Source organism: Artibeus jamaicensis, unplaced genomic scaffold (genome assembly GCF_021234435.1).
Source record: "Artibeus jamaicensis isolate MK-2021 breed Jamaican fruit bat unplaced genomic scaffold, CSHL_Jam_final contig_387, whole genome shotgun sequence".
NCBI classification, from domain to species: domain Eukaryota; kingdom Metazoa; phylum Chordata; class Mammalia; order Chiroptera; family Phyllostomidae; genus Artibeus; species Artibeus jamaicensis.
The window spans coordinates 8,038,504-8,054,116 of NW_026521812.1; the positions used below are offsets into that span (position 1 = coordinate 8,038,504).

Sequence of the window (15,613 nt, forward strand, 5' to 3'; positions counted from 1 at the left end):
ATTGTAGATAGCAATTTTTCTTAAAAGTTTATCAAGAAAGACTCTAAAAGTAAGTTTGTATTTTTTGCTGATTTATGGTACACAAACTTTTTACTAAATATATCAACAAATGTTTGAGTTGTTATTTTGCAAACAATCAAATTAAATATATGCAAATTAAATGTATGCATTAGGAAAAAAGTCAAAGCAAGTACATGTGTGTATTTATATTTATAGTTTTTTTAACAGTGCTAGGATGTCTAGCTCTATTGTACTCTTAGGGTATTTTCTAAAGTTTTCTATTATTTTTCTCCTTGTGAAAGCTGACTATTAAATATATTTTCCAGTACTCCCCCTAGTAAATACAAATTTTCACTAACTTTTTACTGGCTATAAGCACTAACATCTTAAAGTATATAGTAATAGCTAGATATATTTTCACCATTCAGTCCTTATAGCAAAAATATTACTTGTCTGTTTACTTGTGAAATAAGAATAAAAAGTTCATGGAGATTTTCATCCCTAAATTCAACTAGGAGTACATACATTGATGACTCTAATTTTGTGTACAAATGTCTTTCTACCTTAATTCTAACCCTAACCTATTTATTCAAGAGGGAAAGGTTATGGTACTTTTGAAATTATTCAGTTGTTAAATTGTTAAACCAACATGATGAAAATAAAGCATTCTCTTTTACATGTGGTCTTAATAAAGTCATTACTTAATATGTTTGCATTTGTGATGGAGGAGCTCAAGTTTAGTTGAACTTGGCCTTGATATACACAGATCTAGTTATGCTGCCTGTTCAATAACAATTAATCACCTGGTTCATTTAAAGCTTGTTTTTATCTATAAGTACATACTATCAGCAGATTTCATATGTTAGTAGTTATTTTGTGTGATGGTACATATAGATTGCATTACTAATTTTAATTTCTGTAATTGAGCTGCATGATCATAAATTAAACCCCTTGAGATTCACTAAACTTTGCTAAGAAACAGATTTACTGTGTTAGTTTGAAAGCCTTTTTTTCATATGTGGTTGTGCAAGTGATCTGCTATGTGTAAGATTGGACTGTTGGTGCTAAAATTTAAAAGGTTCTGGCTGTGGATTGCAGGAAGACAAATGGCACATCTCTAGAAGTGAGGAGAAATAGTCCTGTAATTCAGTGTCACGTTGATAGAAATAGCAACCTTAACCAGTCATCATTTATTTTTGGCTCAGACAACTAACCATAAAATATAACCCAGATGGTGGAGCTATGATAGTAAAGATACAGAAATGACATTTTGCTGACGAATTTGCTACCCTTTGCTTCTCCACTTTCAGTGTTACACCACATCTTTTATGGTGTAAGTTTCTTGTTTGTATATTTTAGGGTGGGCCCACAGGATGAAAAATGTATTGAATAGCATTTTTAGATTTTGGGTTATTTCAGTTAACTTTTGTTTCATTTCCCTCTTCCAATTGCCTTTTTGACTTTTCCTCTCTTTTACTAAATTCATACTCTAACATAAATTAGTCTCTACTAATGAATGAATAGTGGGTCCTATTTCAATTTTTTTCTGAATACATATTTAAAGGTGTTTAGAATGTAGTATTATGCTCTGTCTGCCTATGTCAGCACTGTGGATGCAGCTCAAGGGGTTGGGCACATTATACTGTGGCCATCTTCACATTTAGCCATTGAATTGAAATGAAAAAAGGAATCATGTAATGGTCCTTCAGTGATGTGCATGTCACATGGTTCCAAGCCTTTGTATTATTATTGTTTTTGCATTACAAATGAAGAATGAGGAACCTAGTGAGTGTCTGGTGCTGAGTCTGTTGCAGTCTGAGGGTCAAGCAGTCTTTCCTTGTGGTCTTCAGTATCACGGCCACATGGAGCTGCTGGTCCTATTGTCACTGGCTGGGTCAAAGGCACTGGTTATGATGAAATAGTCCCTGGAGAAAGACATGAAAGGGAGTTAACATTTGTGGAGAACCACCTAAGTTGTGTATAACCCCTTTTAATCCTCACGGACCCCAGAGAAAAGATTTGAATTGAGTCCTGTGACCCAGGGTACACTTGTCTGTGGTGCGGGTGTGTGTGCATGCTCATGTGTGGGTCTATCTCCCTTTTCAGAAAGGACTCACACTAAAACCTGTTTGAGAGAGCAGTCTATGTTTGCCCACGTCCGCCCTCCCAAAGGAACCTCAGTGCTATGGATGACATGCACAGAACACAAACACCCCTGTGACATTCATTTTGTGAATATTATTTATTCTTGGTTCAAGTTTTGAGTTTTTTTCAGAGATAAAAAGTTTGTCTGGGACTCTCTTTGCCACATTATAGAGTCCTGTTTTTATACATATTGATACCAATATCTATTTAAATTAAAAAGACTTGACAATGTTTTGCAAGTGCAAGATTTGGGGAATGAAAATTAATTTAAATAGCTGATGGACTATTGTTGTGAACTTAAATATTCTAGCACAGGCTTTAAAAATAACTATTGTTAGTCCCTTTATTTAGATCTTCTACATAATTTTGACAATTGCTTTAGAGATAGTTAACTCCCTGGACTAACTGGAAGTATAGGAACGTACTATGCTTGCATTTTTATTGCGGTGTAGAGTCTTCTGAAAAACACCTTCTTTGGGCTTTTTAAAAAAAAATCCAGTCTACTTTGAAGTCCCCTAAATTTCATTTTCCCCTTTTGATCTGTAATCCTGAATTTTCACTGTTTTACCAGACATTGGAGGTGTGCTTTGGCTGATGTTCTGTTGTTTGCCAGGTAAACTCAGTATCACTGAAAAGGTCTGTGGTCAGATGGGTGTTGTCGTGTCCATGCAAGTGCGTTCTTGTCATAACTAATGTTGTCACCTGTGTTAGGTCATGCAGCAGTCCCTTTCATCACTTAGGCAGTTGGTAATGCTAAACCTCAGGATATTTTTTGCAACATTGATATTTTATTCAAGAATACTTGGCTATACTATACATAGAATTTGCATGCTAAAATCAACTTCATTTACTAGTATATTGTTATAATTGTGTGGATAGATAGGACTGTGTGTGTGTGTGTGTGTGTGTGTGTGTGTTGTCTGAGACAGAAAGCCTCTCAACAGCAGCTTGCGTTGAGCAGCAGACCTTGTAGCCATGCACAAAGCCTGTGTGCACTCAGGTAACAGGGTGTGGTTTTGGAATCCTGGAACCCTAATTACTCCCTGGAAACTGCAGAGTCCTAAGGTTAAGTCTTGACAGGACCAGTCCTAAGGAAGTGGCCCTGTTTAGTGTTAGGATGTCATAAGAAAAATAACTGATTTTTGAATCGTTATGCACCGTTATATTTGACTTATTCGGTACAAGCTCTTCTGGGAGCTCTAAGCAGAAATGTATCCCTTACAGGTTTTAACTATTCAAGGGAAGTGATTTTATTTTCATGATTGCTAAGTTAGCTTGGGAAAATAATCTGGAACTTTCTCAAGGGAGAGTTATTTTATTATGTCAGCAGAGTTATACCAGTTACGTAAAGATGAACTAAATATTTTATCCCATACTTTCTCCTAAGGCAAAACTGTGAACTAGAATCCACTCGTATCACATAGTTATTTTCTGCTGCTCATTCCAAACTTCAGTACTCGCTGCTGTCCCCACTTCCAAGGCTCACCACCATCCTGATGACTTCAGTGTCTTTGGGGAAACTCCCGTTAGTTTTCTTCCCCTCCCCTTTCCCCTAAATCACCTTTCTTGTTTTGTCTAATCCCCAGAAATCACCTTCCTTTATTTTACCTTAATTCCCCAAATCACCTACCTTATTTTAACCCGATGCACTGGTTAAACAGATCCTATAATATTAATATTTCACCAGTGTTCTCAATTTACATGTGAGCATCTCACTGTCTGACCATAACATAAACTCATTCTCTTCTATTCAACTCATGTTACTGAGATCATTCGTCAACCTCATGGGGATCACCAGTCCATCAAACATTTTGTCTTTTGTCAGTTCATCAACTTGCTTACCATATTAAAACTTGATTTCATTGTTCTTTTTCTCATTACATTTCCTGTTTCCATATAAGTTTTGCTTGTTTTTTTTTCCTGTCTACTTTTTATAAGTTTAAAACCAAGTACATTACACTATGTTTAAAAGAAACCACTGTTCATGATAGATCAGGATGATAAATCCGCAGGCGCCGATTCAGTTGTGCTCACTATGCTCTTGGATGTACTGCTGCAGTTTTCTGTGTCGTTTTCCTTGCTCCTTCTCCCTTTTGTATCACTGCCTCTGACTCACCAACTCCCACCACTCCTCCTTCTTACCAGTCTCTCCTTCATCACTGAGAAAATTGAAGCCATACAACAGAAACTCCCTTATCTAGCAACCCTCCAAATTTACTCCTATCTTCATTTATACTCTCCTTTTTTCCTCATTACAAAAAAATATAGAGCCCCTCCTCCTATGACCGATGCTTTGGCTATTCTACTTGTTTATCTAATACTAGTAGTTATCACTTCCCTCTCATGTACCCTCAAAAATCCTTTAAATAGGCTTTAAATTTTCTTTTAAAGACTAAAATTTAAATGAAAAAAGTTAAGGTCATTTTAAATAGGTGTCAATTTTACATGAAGCCACATGAGTAATTTTACATGCATTTTTCCATAAGTTAAAATTCACTTATAGAATGTGAACTAAATGTTTGCCTGACTTCGGAGGCAACACTAGTTTGACATCAGTATACAGTGAAAGAAAATGCAGTGCAATTTTGTCCAGATTTTTAAAATACCTATATCTTTTACTATATAATACTTCATGTATAAGTTACTCATTTCACATATACCATTCAGTCTTCACAAGAAGTGTGTGATATAGGCAAGGCCAGTAATACCTAGATGAAGGTACAAAGAACAGAGTTAAAGAAACTACTTGGATTACATGTGGTAGTGGACCAACAGCTAGATCGCAGGCTTACTGATTTTGAGTTCAGCTTTCCATTATATGAGGTACTTCCTCTGTGTTAAGTCACTTTACCAAAGGATAAAGTTATCTTTGTCTTATGGGTCTGTATTCCCCTCCCTACTTTAATTTAACTTCAGTTATTTAGTTAATAATCCAAGAATGTTGCTAGAGTAGCAAAAACTTGATGAGAATCCTCACCTTCAGTATTTCAGGTAATGGAGTGGAGTGAAAGCAGCATAAAAAGCAGAGCCCATCTATTCTCTTCCTGGGATGGCCTCCTGTATGGGTTCAAGTTGATGTTTGGTATAGCTTTCATTGCTCTTTTCTTCTGGGAAGCCCTGGTAGACTACTTGACACCAAGCTTTAGATCTGACCTGAGCATTAGCTCAAGCAAGCTCTGCGTAATTAAGCTATTTGGATTTGTTTCCCCTGACTGGACAAAAGAGCCTTACAAGGTGAGGGCTCTGTCGAAGTGATACCACTGATTAGATCCTTTGCAGTAAAGGAATCTGATCTTAGAAATTTCCTCTAGTTCTCATTAATGAGGCAAAGACAGCACTTAGGAGGGAAAATGAGGTGACTAAAAAGAGAATTTTTTTCTTTAATAAAGAACCAATTCTTTTGAATCAAGGCCTAAATTTATTGTCCAGAATAAAGCTCAATTTAGAAGAACAAATAGACTTTTTTCTCAAGGGTGTAGTCATTACGTTTAAAGTTATCACTTGTAAGGAGCAATGGAAGTTAAACAATTCAAGCAAATAAAACTAAAATAAGCCTAGGAATGAGAATAACTTAAGTACTGCTGACTAAAACAAAACTGACTAATTATACAACTATATGGTACATTCATAAGGATGTTCTGTTTTTCAAAAATGGGTTTTTCATTTTTTCTTTCAATGCCGTCTCTTTCCATGAACTACATTCAAGCAAATACAATATTTTTCTTAGATACACTTACACCAATCTTACATAAAAAGAATGGTGATAACCTTACATTTTGTTTAGATAGCACTTTTGCATATGGTACTATTTAATCCTTATGAATATTGTAATGAGACCACGTCATATCTATATTTTAAAGTCTGATCTCTTCCTCTATTTCTTGCTAAGCCTTTGTTTCAGTATTTAAAGAGTAACATGGTGGTTGTTTTCATATCAGACACATTTAGATGAAGTGTAAATGCTGTGTATACACAGACATACATATGTTTCTGTGTTCCTAGATCAACTGTCCTTTCGTCATGAAGCATTCATTTCTCTTCCCCTAAAGACTTCGTTCTCCTACTTCTCAGCTTTAATTTATTCTAGTGAAATCAATAATCACAAAGGACAAACTTGAAGTGGGAAAGAAACATAGGAGAAAAGCTTATGGTGAGAGTGGATGGGTGGGAAATGAATAGGCCACCCAGCCTCCTGCCTGAGTACTGTTGTCCTTGGCTTCTGGGTGGTTCTAGAAGTGTAGCGTTAGGATGGGAAAGCTGGCATACTGATGATACTGCTATTTGGTCAGTGTAATACCTAGTTAGAATGCCAGTTGAATGACATCAATTTTTAAAATTTAAACTTCAAAAGGAAATTTAAAGCCTGTTTAAAGGAAACGTTCTCACTGTGCTTGCTGCTTTATCTTGAGAGAGGCCGTGCAGTGCAGTTGATGGGAGAATGCACAGCAGAGGTAGGCTAGCTAGGGTGCATTCCTGACAACTGCTTGTCAGCTGTTAGCCTTTGGTACCATATTAGTTCTTGGTATTAGTCTTTTATATTGTCCCCTTTGCCTAGAACGTCACTAATCTCTCTGATGAGGTGTCTGAAAATTCAGCTATTTAAAAAGTTTAGATCATTTGATATCTTCACTGGGCAGCTTACTGCTTGGCATATTGCAAGTGCTCAAAGTATGTTAAATAAATAAGAAAAATAGAGAAAAATCAGTAAGTGAAAGTTTAAGGATATGGGATTTGTTGGATCTGCCTGTCCCTTTTGCGTATGTATTGACCGGTCAGGAAATCTGACAACACTCAATAGGTTGCTCAGAACACCTAGTGAGAACTGCTGGACCTCAGTAATTTAATGGCTCTTCAAAAAAATCTTTCATTTACTTGTAGAAAGGTTAGAAAATTACTCTGTAAGATAAAATTTTATTTCTTATAGGACAAAAAGTCAAATTTCTTAAGCTTTTTATAGCTATTCTTCTTCTGCTCGGCAAAGTTTTTATAAACGATTGTTGTAAATGTTTTCTGTTTTTCCTGACAGGTAATATTTGAAGCCGAAGTCTCAGGAGGGAGAAGTGGTTATATTGCCATTGATGACATCCAAGTATTGAGTTATCCGTGTGGTAGGTTTGATTAAAAATTGTATTTTTCTGTGTCCTTTCAACACTTATATTGGCTGTGACTGTTGATTGTTTAACACTTGATCACTGCTGTCTCTTCTGTTGTTATTATTCCTGGCCTTCTGTTCAGTTTTTTAAAAGCACTGATATATTTGTAGAGTTTTTAAATCAAAGATTTTTCAAACCTGCAGTTAATTATACATATATTAAAGAAGTCTTCTAATTAATTACTGAGAACCAAATGCAAATGTAACTGTAAGTAGGCTTGTTCAATCATTTGGTATTGGATTTTCTTGGAAATCATAGAAAAATAACAAATCAGAGATTATCTGAAAGAAAAATATAAAGAAACCTTGTTAACTTATTTAATCTGCCAAGTTAAAATTTGAAGTAAAGTGAAAAGAATGAATTAGTTTACCCTATTCCAAAATGCCATCATAGATATCTGGTTTATCTATATTAAAAAAACAAAATGGAAACCCAGTAAAACAAAAAAAAACTCAGTTTTCAAACACGTGGCTTTGTTATATTACACACAGCGGTTGTTCAGTCAATGTGTGTAACTTCTGTATTTTGGTGTGTATAATGCACACCCACGTTTTTGGCCCAAATTTTCAGGAGAAAAATCTCTCATTTCAAATTTTTAATTCAATTATTTATTTGTATTTACATACTTGTTTCTTGCATTATAAAGGAATTTTAGCATTTATTTTTTAATGTATTATGGTACAAGGAATTTTATGTAATGAATCATCACAAACACAAGAACAAGGTATTTCAACTACTACCCAGGTATAAGGCACATCCTTATTTTTCCCCTCAAAAATTTGGGCAAAAAAGGTGCACATTATATGCAGCAAAATATGCTAAATTTGTGTTTACATTACATTCCCTGAAAGACAATTACCGCTTGCGTCCCCACAGCCAGGCATGAAATAGCTGGCAAAAACTCGAACTTTCCCTGTATTTCCCAACAACAGCATTTATGAAGGTCCATAAATTCTAGAGAGTATGTTGAGTAATCCTCCTGGTGGAACTTCTCTAGCACATCAGATGCAGCCTGCACAGGGGGCAGTGTGTCAGGGGTCACGGTTTATGCTTCTGGCGAGTGGTTGCAAAACCCTAGTTTGCAGGAGAGGCCCCTGTGGAGGATGGCAGATCCCACATTGTGGGCCCCTTCCTTGTTCTAATTTGTAGGGCTGCTGGAACCTCAGAATTTGTATTTCTGATAGGTTCCCAGGTGACGCTGCTGCTGCTGGCCTGGAGTTCACAATTTGAGAACTGCTATTCTAGTTCAAGCATTCCTTCTTTCTGAAGTACCTACTGAAACACAACACTGGAAAAAGGGATAGCAGATGAGGATCAAATGATTTATACAAGTTTTAAGAAAAAGGAGAATAAAATTATCACATTCAAAATTCAAGTTGGCTTACTAAATTCTTTCAGTCCATTAGTATATGAAAATGATGTTTCTACCTACTGTTCATTTATACTTCTTGAAAGAGAGATGTTAAAGAAAAGCTTTCATGAGTAAAATAATAAACTATGAACTGAGTAGAACAGCAGCTTCATTGTGATACAGTTTTCTCTGAGAATTCTTTGCTCACTGAGGCTGGGCTTTTTTGTTTATATTTTCTTTCACTGAAAACAAGTAAGTTTCTGTCTTAAAAGGGAATTGCAGAGAACATGATTTTGACAGTCATATATGTCTAGTATATTTTGACTGCACTCATCAGTTGTTGTTGCTCTAATATTTCTTTTGGATAACTTTCTTTGGAATATCAAAGAAGAGGAAGTGGATATAACAGTAGTTGAGCTAATATTCTATTTGATAGAAACACAGATATTCCCTTGCTCTTTGAAATATTAGAGGGCTGTAACTATTGAAATTTGAAAGATCTGACTGCTTTAGAAGTCATTATATATTTTTATCATTTTTTCATTATGCTCTGTTTTATGCCTATTTGATCTCTTTTGCTTGTCGGACTTGAAAGTATTTTGTTGGTACCCATATGTAAAAGTCTATGACGGTCGGTCCTCTATGCTACACGTTGAGTGCTCAGTCTGTAGAACAGTGCTCTAGTAATTATGGAGCAGTAAGTGACAGAGCTATTGAGAAAAAGGACTGTGAAAGAGAGGGGGTGTCTTTCAGTGCAAAGAAAGCTCAATTTTGTTCCATATAAGTCTTGACCAAAGGTAAAATATTAATAACATTATTCTCTTGGGAAAAAGTAATATTCCCTATTTTCTTCATGTTAAAACAACAATTTTTTTTCTTGTCTTCACAGATAAATCTCCTCATTTCCTCCGTCTGGGGGATGTAGAAGTCAATGCAGGGCAGAATGCGACATTTCAGTGTATCGCTACAGGGAGAGATGCTGTGCGTAACAAGTTATGGCTGCAGGTAAGCCCAAGCTGGCAGCTAAGCCAAAGGGTGCACTTGATATTTTAAAAAGATGTACTGATTGTGCTGTTATTCTTTTCTGAGAGAGACAGACAGACAGAAAGAGAGACAGAAAGAGAGATGCTCTCTTCCATTTGATTTAATTAGTTGCACATCTATTTCAGGTATTTTTATTTTTGAAATATTAATAAAATATAACAGTATACAGTTAAAAAGTATTTGGATTAGTGTCTAAGGAAACTTAGTGATTCTTTAATGTTTCATGCATTTCATGCAAACTGTAAAAACAATTTTTCTAGACCCGTTGTATAGGACCAAAATAAAAATTTCCTTGTTTAATATTTCAAAAACTCAACTAAACAGAGCATTGTACTTAAGTACAAACTGTCATACTCAGATACATGTATAAAGAGTATTTGAAGAAACTTTGGTATTCTGGAAATGTGAATTGGAAGACAACCAATTTTTTTTTCAGAATTTTTGTGTGTAAAGTTTAATCATAGACTTAGGTTGACAATTGCCTTGAAAATATTAAATCTTCAATAAGCGTGTATTTAATGAGCTGCAATTTAGCATACATGTTAGAGAAACATAAATCATGTATATAAAGAATTTTAGAAGAACCAAAACAATAGACTAAGGACTGTACCCTGTTTTCTGAGAATTCTTTGTCAGTCCTGGGGCAGTGAGGGTGGGAAGGAGCTAGGTAAGAGCAGTTCCAAAGCCTCCTGAAAAATATTTGAAGTAATGTAAGTAATAATATTCTCTGAGCACATTTATTATTGTTTTGTTTCTATTTGCATCAGAATGAGGAAAGAAATTTAATCAGTTTGAATTTTAAATTCCTTAGAATGCCAATAGTGATGAAAAAGAGAAATTAATGTAGGACTAGCTTAGTTTCTAGAACATAGACATCAGGATTTATTTTAGTATATCTTTAGAGAGGTGAAATTAGTGTTGAGGATAATCATTAGTTTGCAGGTGGTTTGGCTAATGTTTATAATAAGTGATTTGTAAAATCATACCTAGTATAATGCTTGATATTGTACTAGGTGTTTTAAATGTATTATTTCACCTGATTCTCACAATAAAATTGGTTAACAGATGTTCTTCATATAAATCTAATTATTACTACTTTCATAATTTTTCTGATTTGCAGGTATAAAGATACCATACTGAATATGTGAAAAGGAGATGAAGCTCCTTTTTTTCTGATTATGCTAATTTCCCAGATAGAATAATTAAAATATAATTATTCCTGGACAGCAAATTAAATAATATGGAACTTGCTTTATTATCTAAACCTTAAGTCAGAGTCTGCCTTACTTTCTCCCTCTCAGCCTAAATAACAGTTTAAAAAATACTTGTAAATGTATTTCATTAATTATTTTGCTAATTATTTTTTATTTATAGGTAAGATAAATAAAGTTGGCATTTGCTTTTCAGCTGTGATCCAGAGAGTCTTCCTTGGGAAACTAGAGGCTCTGCAGTCTGCCCCTGGTTTCATGCTCCAGGATTTAATGTGACATTGAAATGAAAGGGTTTTATAAACTGAGATACCCGTTGCCTTCTGGCAACCCATTCCTGGCCCTACTGGTCTGAGTGGGTTGTGGTCAAAATACTGCTTTTTTTGTTTGTTTGCTACCTTGTAGATTGATTTATTTCATTATAGTTCTTGCCATGTTTTCAAACTAAAATGAGAGATAAAAATATTCTGTGAGACTTCTTTTTTTTTTAATATTTATTTATTTTTAGAGAGAGGGGAAGGGAAGGAGAAAGAGTGGGAAAGAAATATCAATGTGTGGTTGCCTCTCATGTGTCCCCCAGTGGGGACCTGGCCTGCAACCCAGGCATGTGCCCTGACTGGGAATCGAACCGCGATACTCTGGTTCGCAGGCCTGCGCTCAATCCACTGAGCTACACCAGCCAGGGCTCTGTGAGACTTCTGTTTTGCTTTTTTCTCTTCATTTTCTTCTCATTCACTGAGATGTTTTTGTGTATTTCTCTTCTATTTTGATATTGGGATTGCCCAATTCATCAGCAGTCTGCATATTCACCTTATTTATTAATAAAAAAACTTTCCTTACCTAAGCTACCTTAATTTATTCACTTAAATATTCTTCTCCATGTTTAATATGTATTGAAAACTATCAATTATTGAAGAGAGAGTTCATGGGAGTGTGAAACCTTTAAGAGGTGGCAAGAGACCAATAGTCAACAAGTACCTTAAGGGAAAGTTGAAAAGTACTTTGAAGAGAAAACAAAACTATCAATTACTTAGTTTAGGGATGTTTTCAAGTTAATAAGACTAGCTATTGTACCTGCAGAAAACGAGTTGATTAGAAAGTGACCAGTATCTTAAAAAACTTATTGCCCTTTTGTTAATATAGTAAAAACATGATAAAGCAGAAAGAAACTTGGTTCCACACTGAATCTTCAAGCCATTCAGCACAAACGTATGTCAAGTCAGTTATGCTTGATGTAGAACCACTTCCTAGAAATCAGGAAGTCTAGTTCTTTTTTTTAAGATTTTCATTTATTTATTTTAGAGAGATGGGGAAGGGAGGGGGAGAAAGAGAGGGAATGAAACATCAATGTGTGGTTGCCTCTAGCACACCCCATACTGGGAATATGGCCTGAAACCCAGGCATGTGCCCTGACTAGGAATCAAACCGGCGATGCTTTGGTTCGCAAGCCTGTGCTCAATCCACTGAGCTACACCAGCCAGGACCAGGAAGTCTAGTTCTTGATTCTAACCTGAATTCCAACCCTTTAAGTCTGATTACCTAGTTAATTGTGTAGGCTTAAAGAGTTTCTTAAACTATTCTGGACCTCAATTTTCTTACTCTAATGTATAAAACAAGTTGTTGGATAGAGACTAAAATCTCTTCCAGCAAAAAAATGCTAAACTGTAGCCCTTTATAGTATTTTTGATGCCCTGAAACATTACCTTGACTACCTTTTTATTGGTGGAAGAATGTCAAATTTTTATGTTATTGGACTTTGGGGGGAAATATCTCTTAAATTAAGTATCATTATGAGGACAACTGCTTAAAATATCTGCTTATAGTATTGAGAATGAATGCATTTAAAGGAATTCAATGAAAGGTTACCACTTCCTATCAAAAGAGTAATGGAATGGAGTAGCCATGGTCAGGTGTAATTAAAAATTGCGATCAGTTTCTCCAAATGACTTACATCATATATATCATGGTGCTTCACTTATTAAAATGTTGTCTGAATATGGGATAGAATAACAAAAACATAAACAAAAAAGCAATGAATTTTCTATTTTAAAGGAGAAATAATAATATAACTTTTATGAAAGATACTGATACTGTCTGCTACTGTTTGATATTTAGAGTAGTTTATGTATGGAAATACATATACAGAATAAATTCTCTCACTTGTTAATTATCTTTAGATTATAATTCATATTGTAACCAATTCTATTGTTTAAGATGATATAGAAATTAGGTAAATTATAAAATGGAGAACAAAACATGAGCTAATCTAGAATAATCCATAAATCTTATCATAGTGGTTCTGGATGTCTCTCTAGGGAGTGTTGTTTCCTGTAAGATGCCATATTATATAATTATAGACCCTTAGAAGTAGGTCATGTATTCTGAACAGTTAGTAAACAATGACAAAACATGTAATTTGAATGAACCTCCTTGTGTATGCTGAGCAGTCTAGTAATACATAGAGCAACACATATGAATGTTTTTAGAAGGTTGATGAGCTATAAATAGAAATCATGATGCTTTCTGCAACATAGTTTTCCAAATTGAGGTCAATCAATTTATGGGACTGGCAGAAAGTTTATTTGTTTTCTTCCCATTAAGATGGCTCTGTTGGTGCTTAGTTGTCTTGGACTTCATTTGAAATAATTTTGTTAGATTGTATTGTAACAACTGTCATAGCAGCATGCTAAAAAAAACTTATCAAAATCAGTGAATTTTTTAAAAGATATATTTATTTATTTTTAGAGAGAGGGGAAGGGAGAGGGAAAGAGAGGGAGAGAAACAGCAACGTGTGGTTGCCTCTCCCTTACCTCATACCAGGGACCTGACCTGCAATCCAGGAATGGACCCTGACTGGGAATCAAACCAGTGACCCTTTGGTTCACAGGCTGGCACTCAGTCCACTGAGGCACACCAGCAAGGGCAAAATCAGTAAATTTTTGTGTTTCCATTTTACCATTGAAGATGGAAGAAAACGTGCAACATTTTGATGTATTTCAAGACAGGCAAAAACCCAACTGAAATGCAAAAGAAAAAGTTTTTGCAGTGTATGGAGAAGGTGCTGTGACAGATTGAATGAATCACAGGTGGTTTGCGAGGTCTCTCACTGGAGATTTCTCTCTGGATAATGCTCTACAGTCTGCTAGCTGACATTGGGAGCAATCAAATTGAGACATTAATTGAGAGCAGTCAGTGTATACCATGTGAGAGATAGCTGACATGCTCAAAGTATCCAAATCAGTGAAGTTATTGGTGAACATGAAAAATGTGCCTTTTGCTTCACAGAAAAAACTAAAAGGACTTTTTGCCAACCCAGTAGTTAGTAACTTAGAATATAGTCTTTAGTCTCTTTTAGAGACTTTCTAATTCCTGTAGTAATAAAGCTCAATGAAGTAGCATATATTTAGATATAAACATCACATGTATGATTTGTAATTTTTTTCACCGTGGTCAACTCTTACAACAAGTTTTAGAAATAAGCCATGTTGTGTTCCTTAGGGGTCCCCTGTAGTACAGTATTCGTGGATCTTACATTAAAGCTTAGTGTAAAACACAGATTTTAGAAAATAAGATCACAATAAAATTTTAATGAATAATTTATACTGGTTCTATTTCTGAGTAAAATAATCAAATCATCTTGTTATATTACTGAGAAATATCAGTGAATTTTCTCACAGCAAACTTAGGTTAGACATTTTTATAGGTTGGTAGTTTTAATTATGTCCTTTTTATTTCAACTCTTACTAATATGAATAGTAATGTGATGGCAAGAAAAATGAATATAGAAGCCAACAACAAACATGACACAGAAAGTCCACTTCTAAGTATCTACCCAAGATAAATAAAGGCAGATGTTCACAAAAAGACGTGAGCAAGAGTGTTTATAATAACCAGTCATTGTAAAGATCTCAAATGTCTTTTAACAAGAGAATTGATCAACAAATTGTGGTTCATTCAAGGCAATGGAATGTCACTCAGTGTAACAAAGAATGAAGTACTGACTTATCACCAGTGTGGATAAATGTCAGTAACTTTGTGTTTTCAGAAGGAGAACAGATACACAAAACAACGCACACTGAATGATCCATTTATATTAAGCTCTAGAAAAGATAAAACTAATTTGGATGGTAGAAGTCTAATAATATTTGCTTCTGGGGGGTGAGGATTGACTGGAAGTGGGCAGGGGGAAAATTTCAGGAATAATGTAAACATCTTATTTCTTTAATGATGTGTTGGGTCTATGTGTGTATATCCATTTGTCAGAACTTTAGATCCGTCCAGCTCACTGTATACATAGCTTACCTCAATAAATTATGAGTGTAGGAAAAGTGAGTATATGATACAGTTTATCAAATTCCTAAATCATTATCAGTACTAATCAAGTCAGATATGTTAGTAGCCTGCATTTTTATCCATCTTACATTTTTATCCATCTTGTCCAGTTGCAGTGATTTGGTTAGGTTTAATGTTAATTTTTGTGTTAGTGTAGCTGACACATTTTTATCCATCTTGTCCAGTTGCAGTGATTTGGTTAGGTTTAATGTTAATTTTTGTGTTAGTGTAGCTGAAATATAAAATAAAGCCTGCCTGAGTGTTCTGTTTTCAGAACATGTTACAACTTTTGAGGATGTGAAAGAATGGAAAGACTGAAACGTATAAATTAGTATTCTTTCATGAAGGTCCAGTATAAGTGGACACTCACATAGGGAGTC

At 35.0% G+C, this 15,613-nt stretch overlaps 1 protein-coding gene across 1 annotated transcript in view; it reads left to right on the forward strand.

Moving 5' to 3' along the window:
- PTPRK (protein tyrosine phosphatase receptor type K) overlaps nucleotides 1-15,613 on the forward strand; it is a 498,469-nt gene that overhangs the window by 244,617 nt on the left and 238,239 nt on the right. Inside the window, exons 4-5 of the mRNA XM_053664761.1 lie at nucleotides 7,172-7,253; nucleotides 9,539-9,654. Of these exons, the coding sequence (XP_053520736.1) occupies nucleotides 7,172-7,253; nucleotides 9,539-9,654 (198 nt within the window). The remainder of the gene's footprint in view (nucleotides 1-7,171; nucleotides 7,254-9,538; nucleotides 9,655-15,613) is intronic.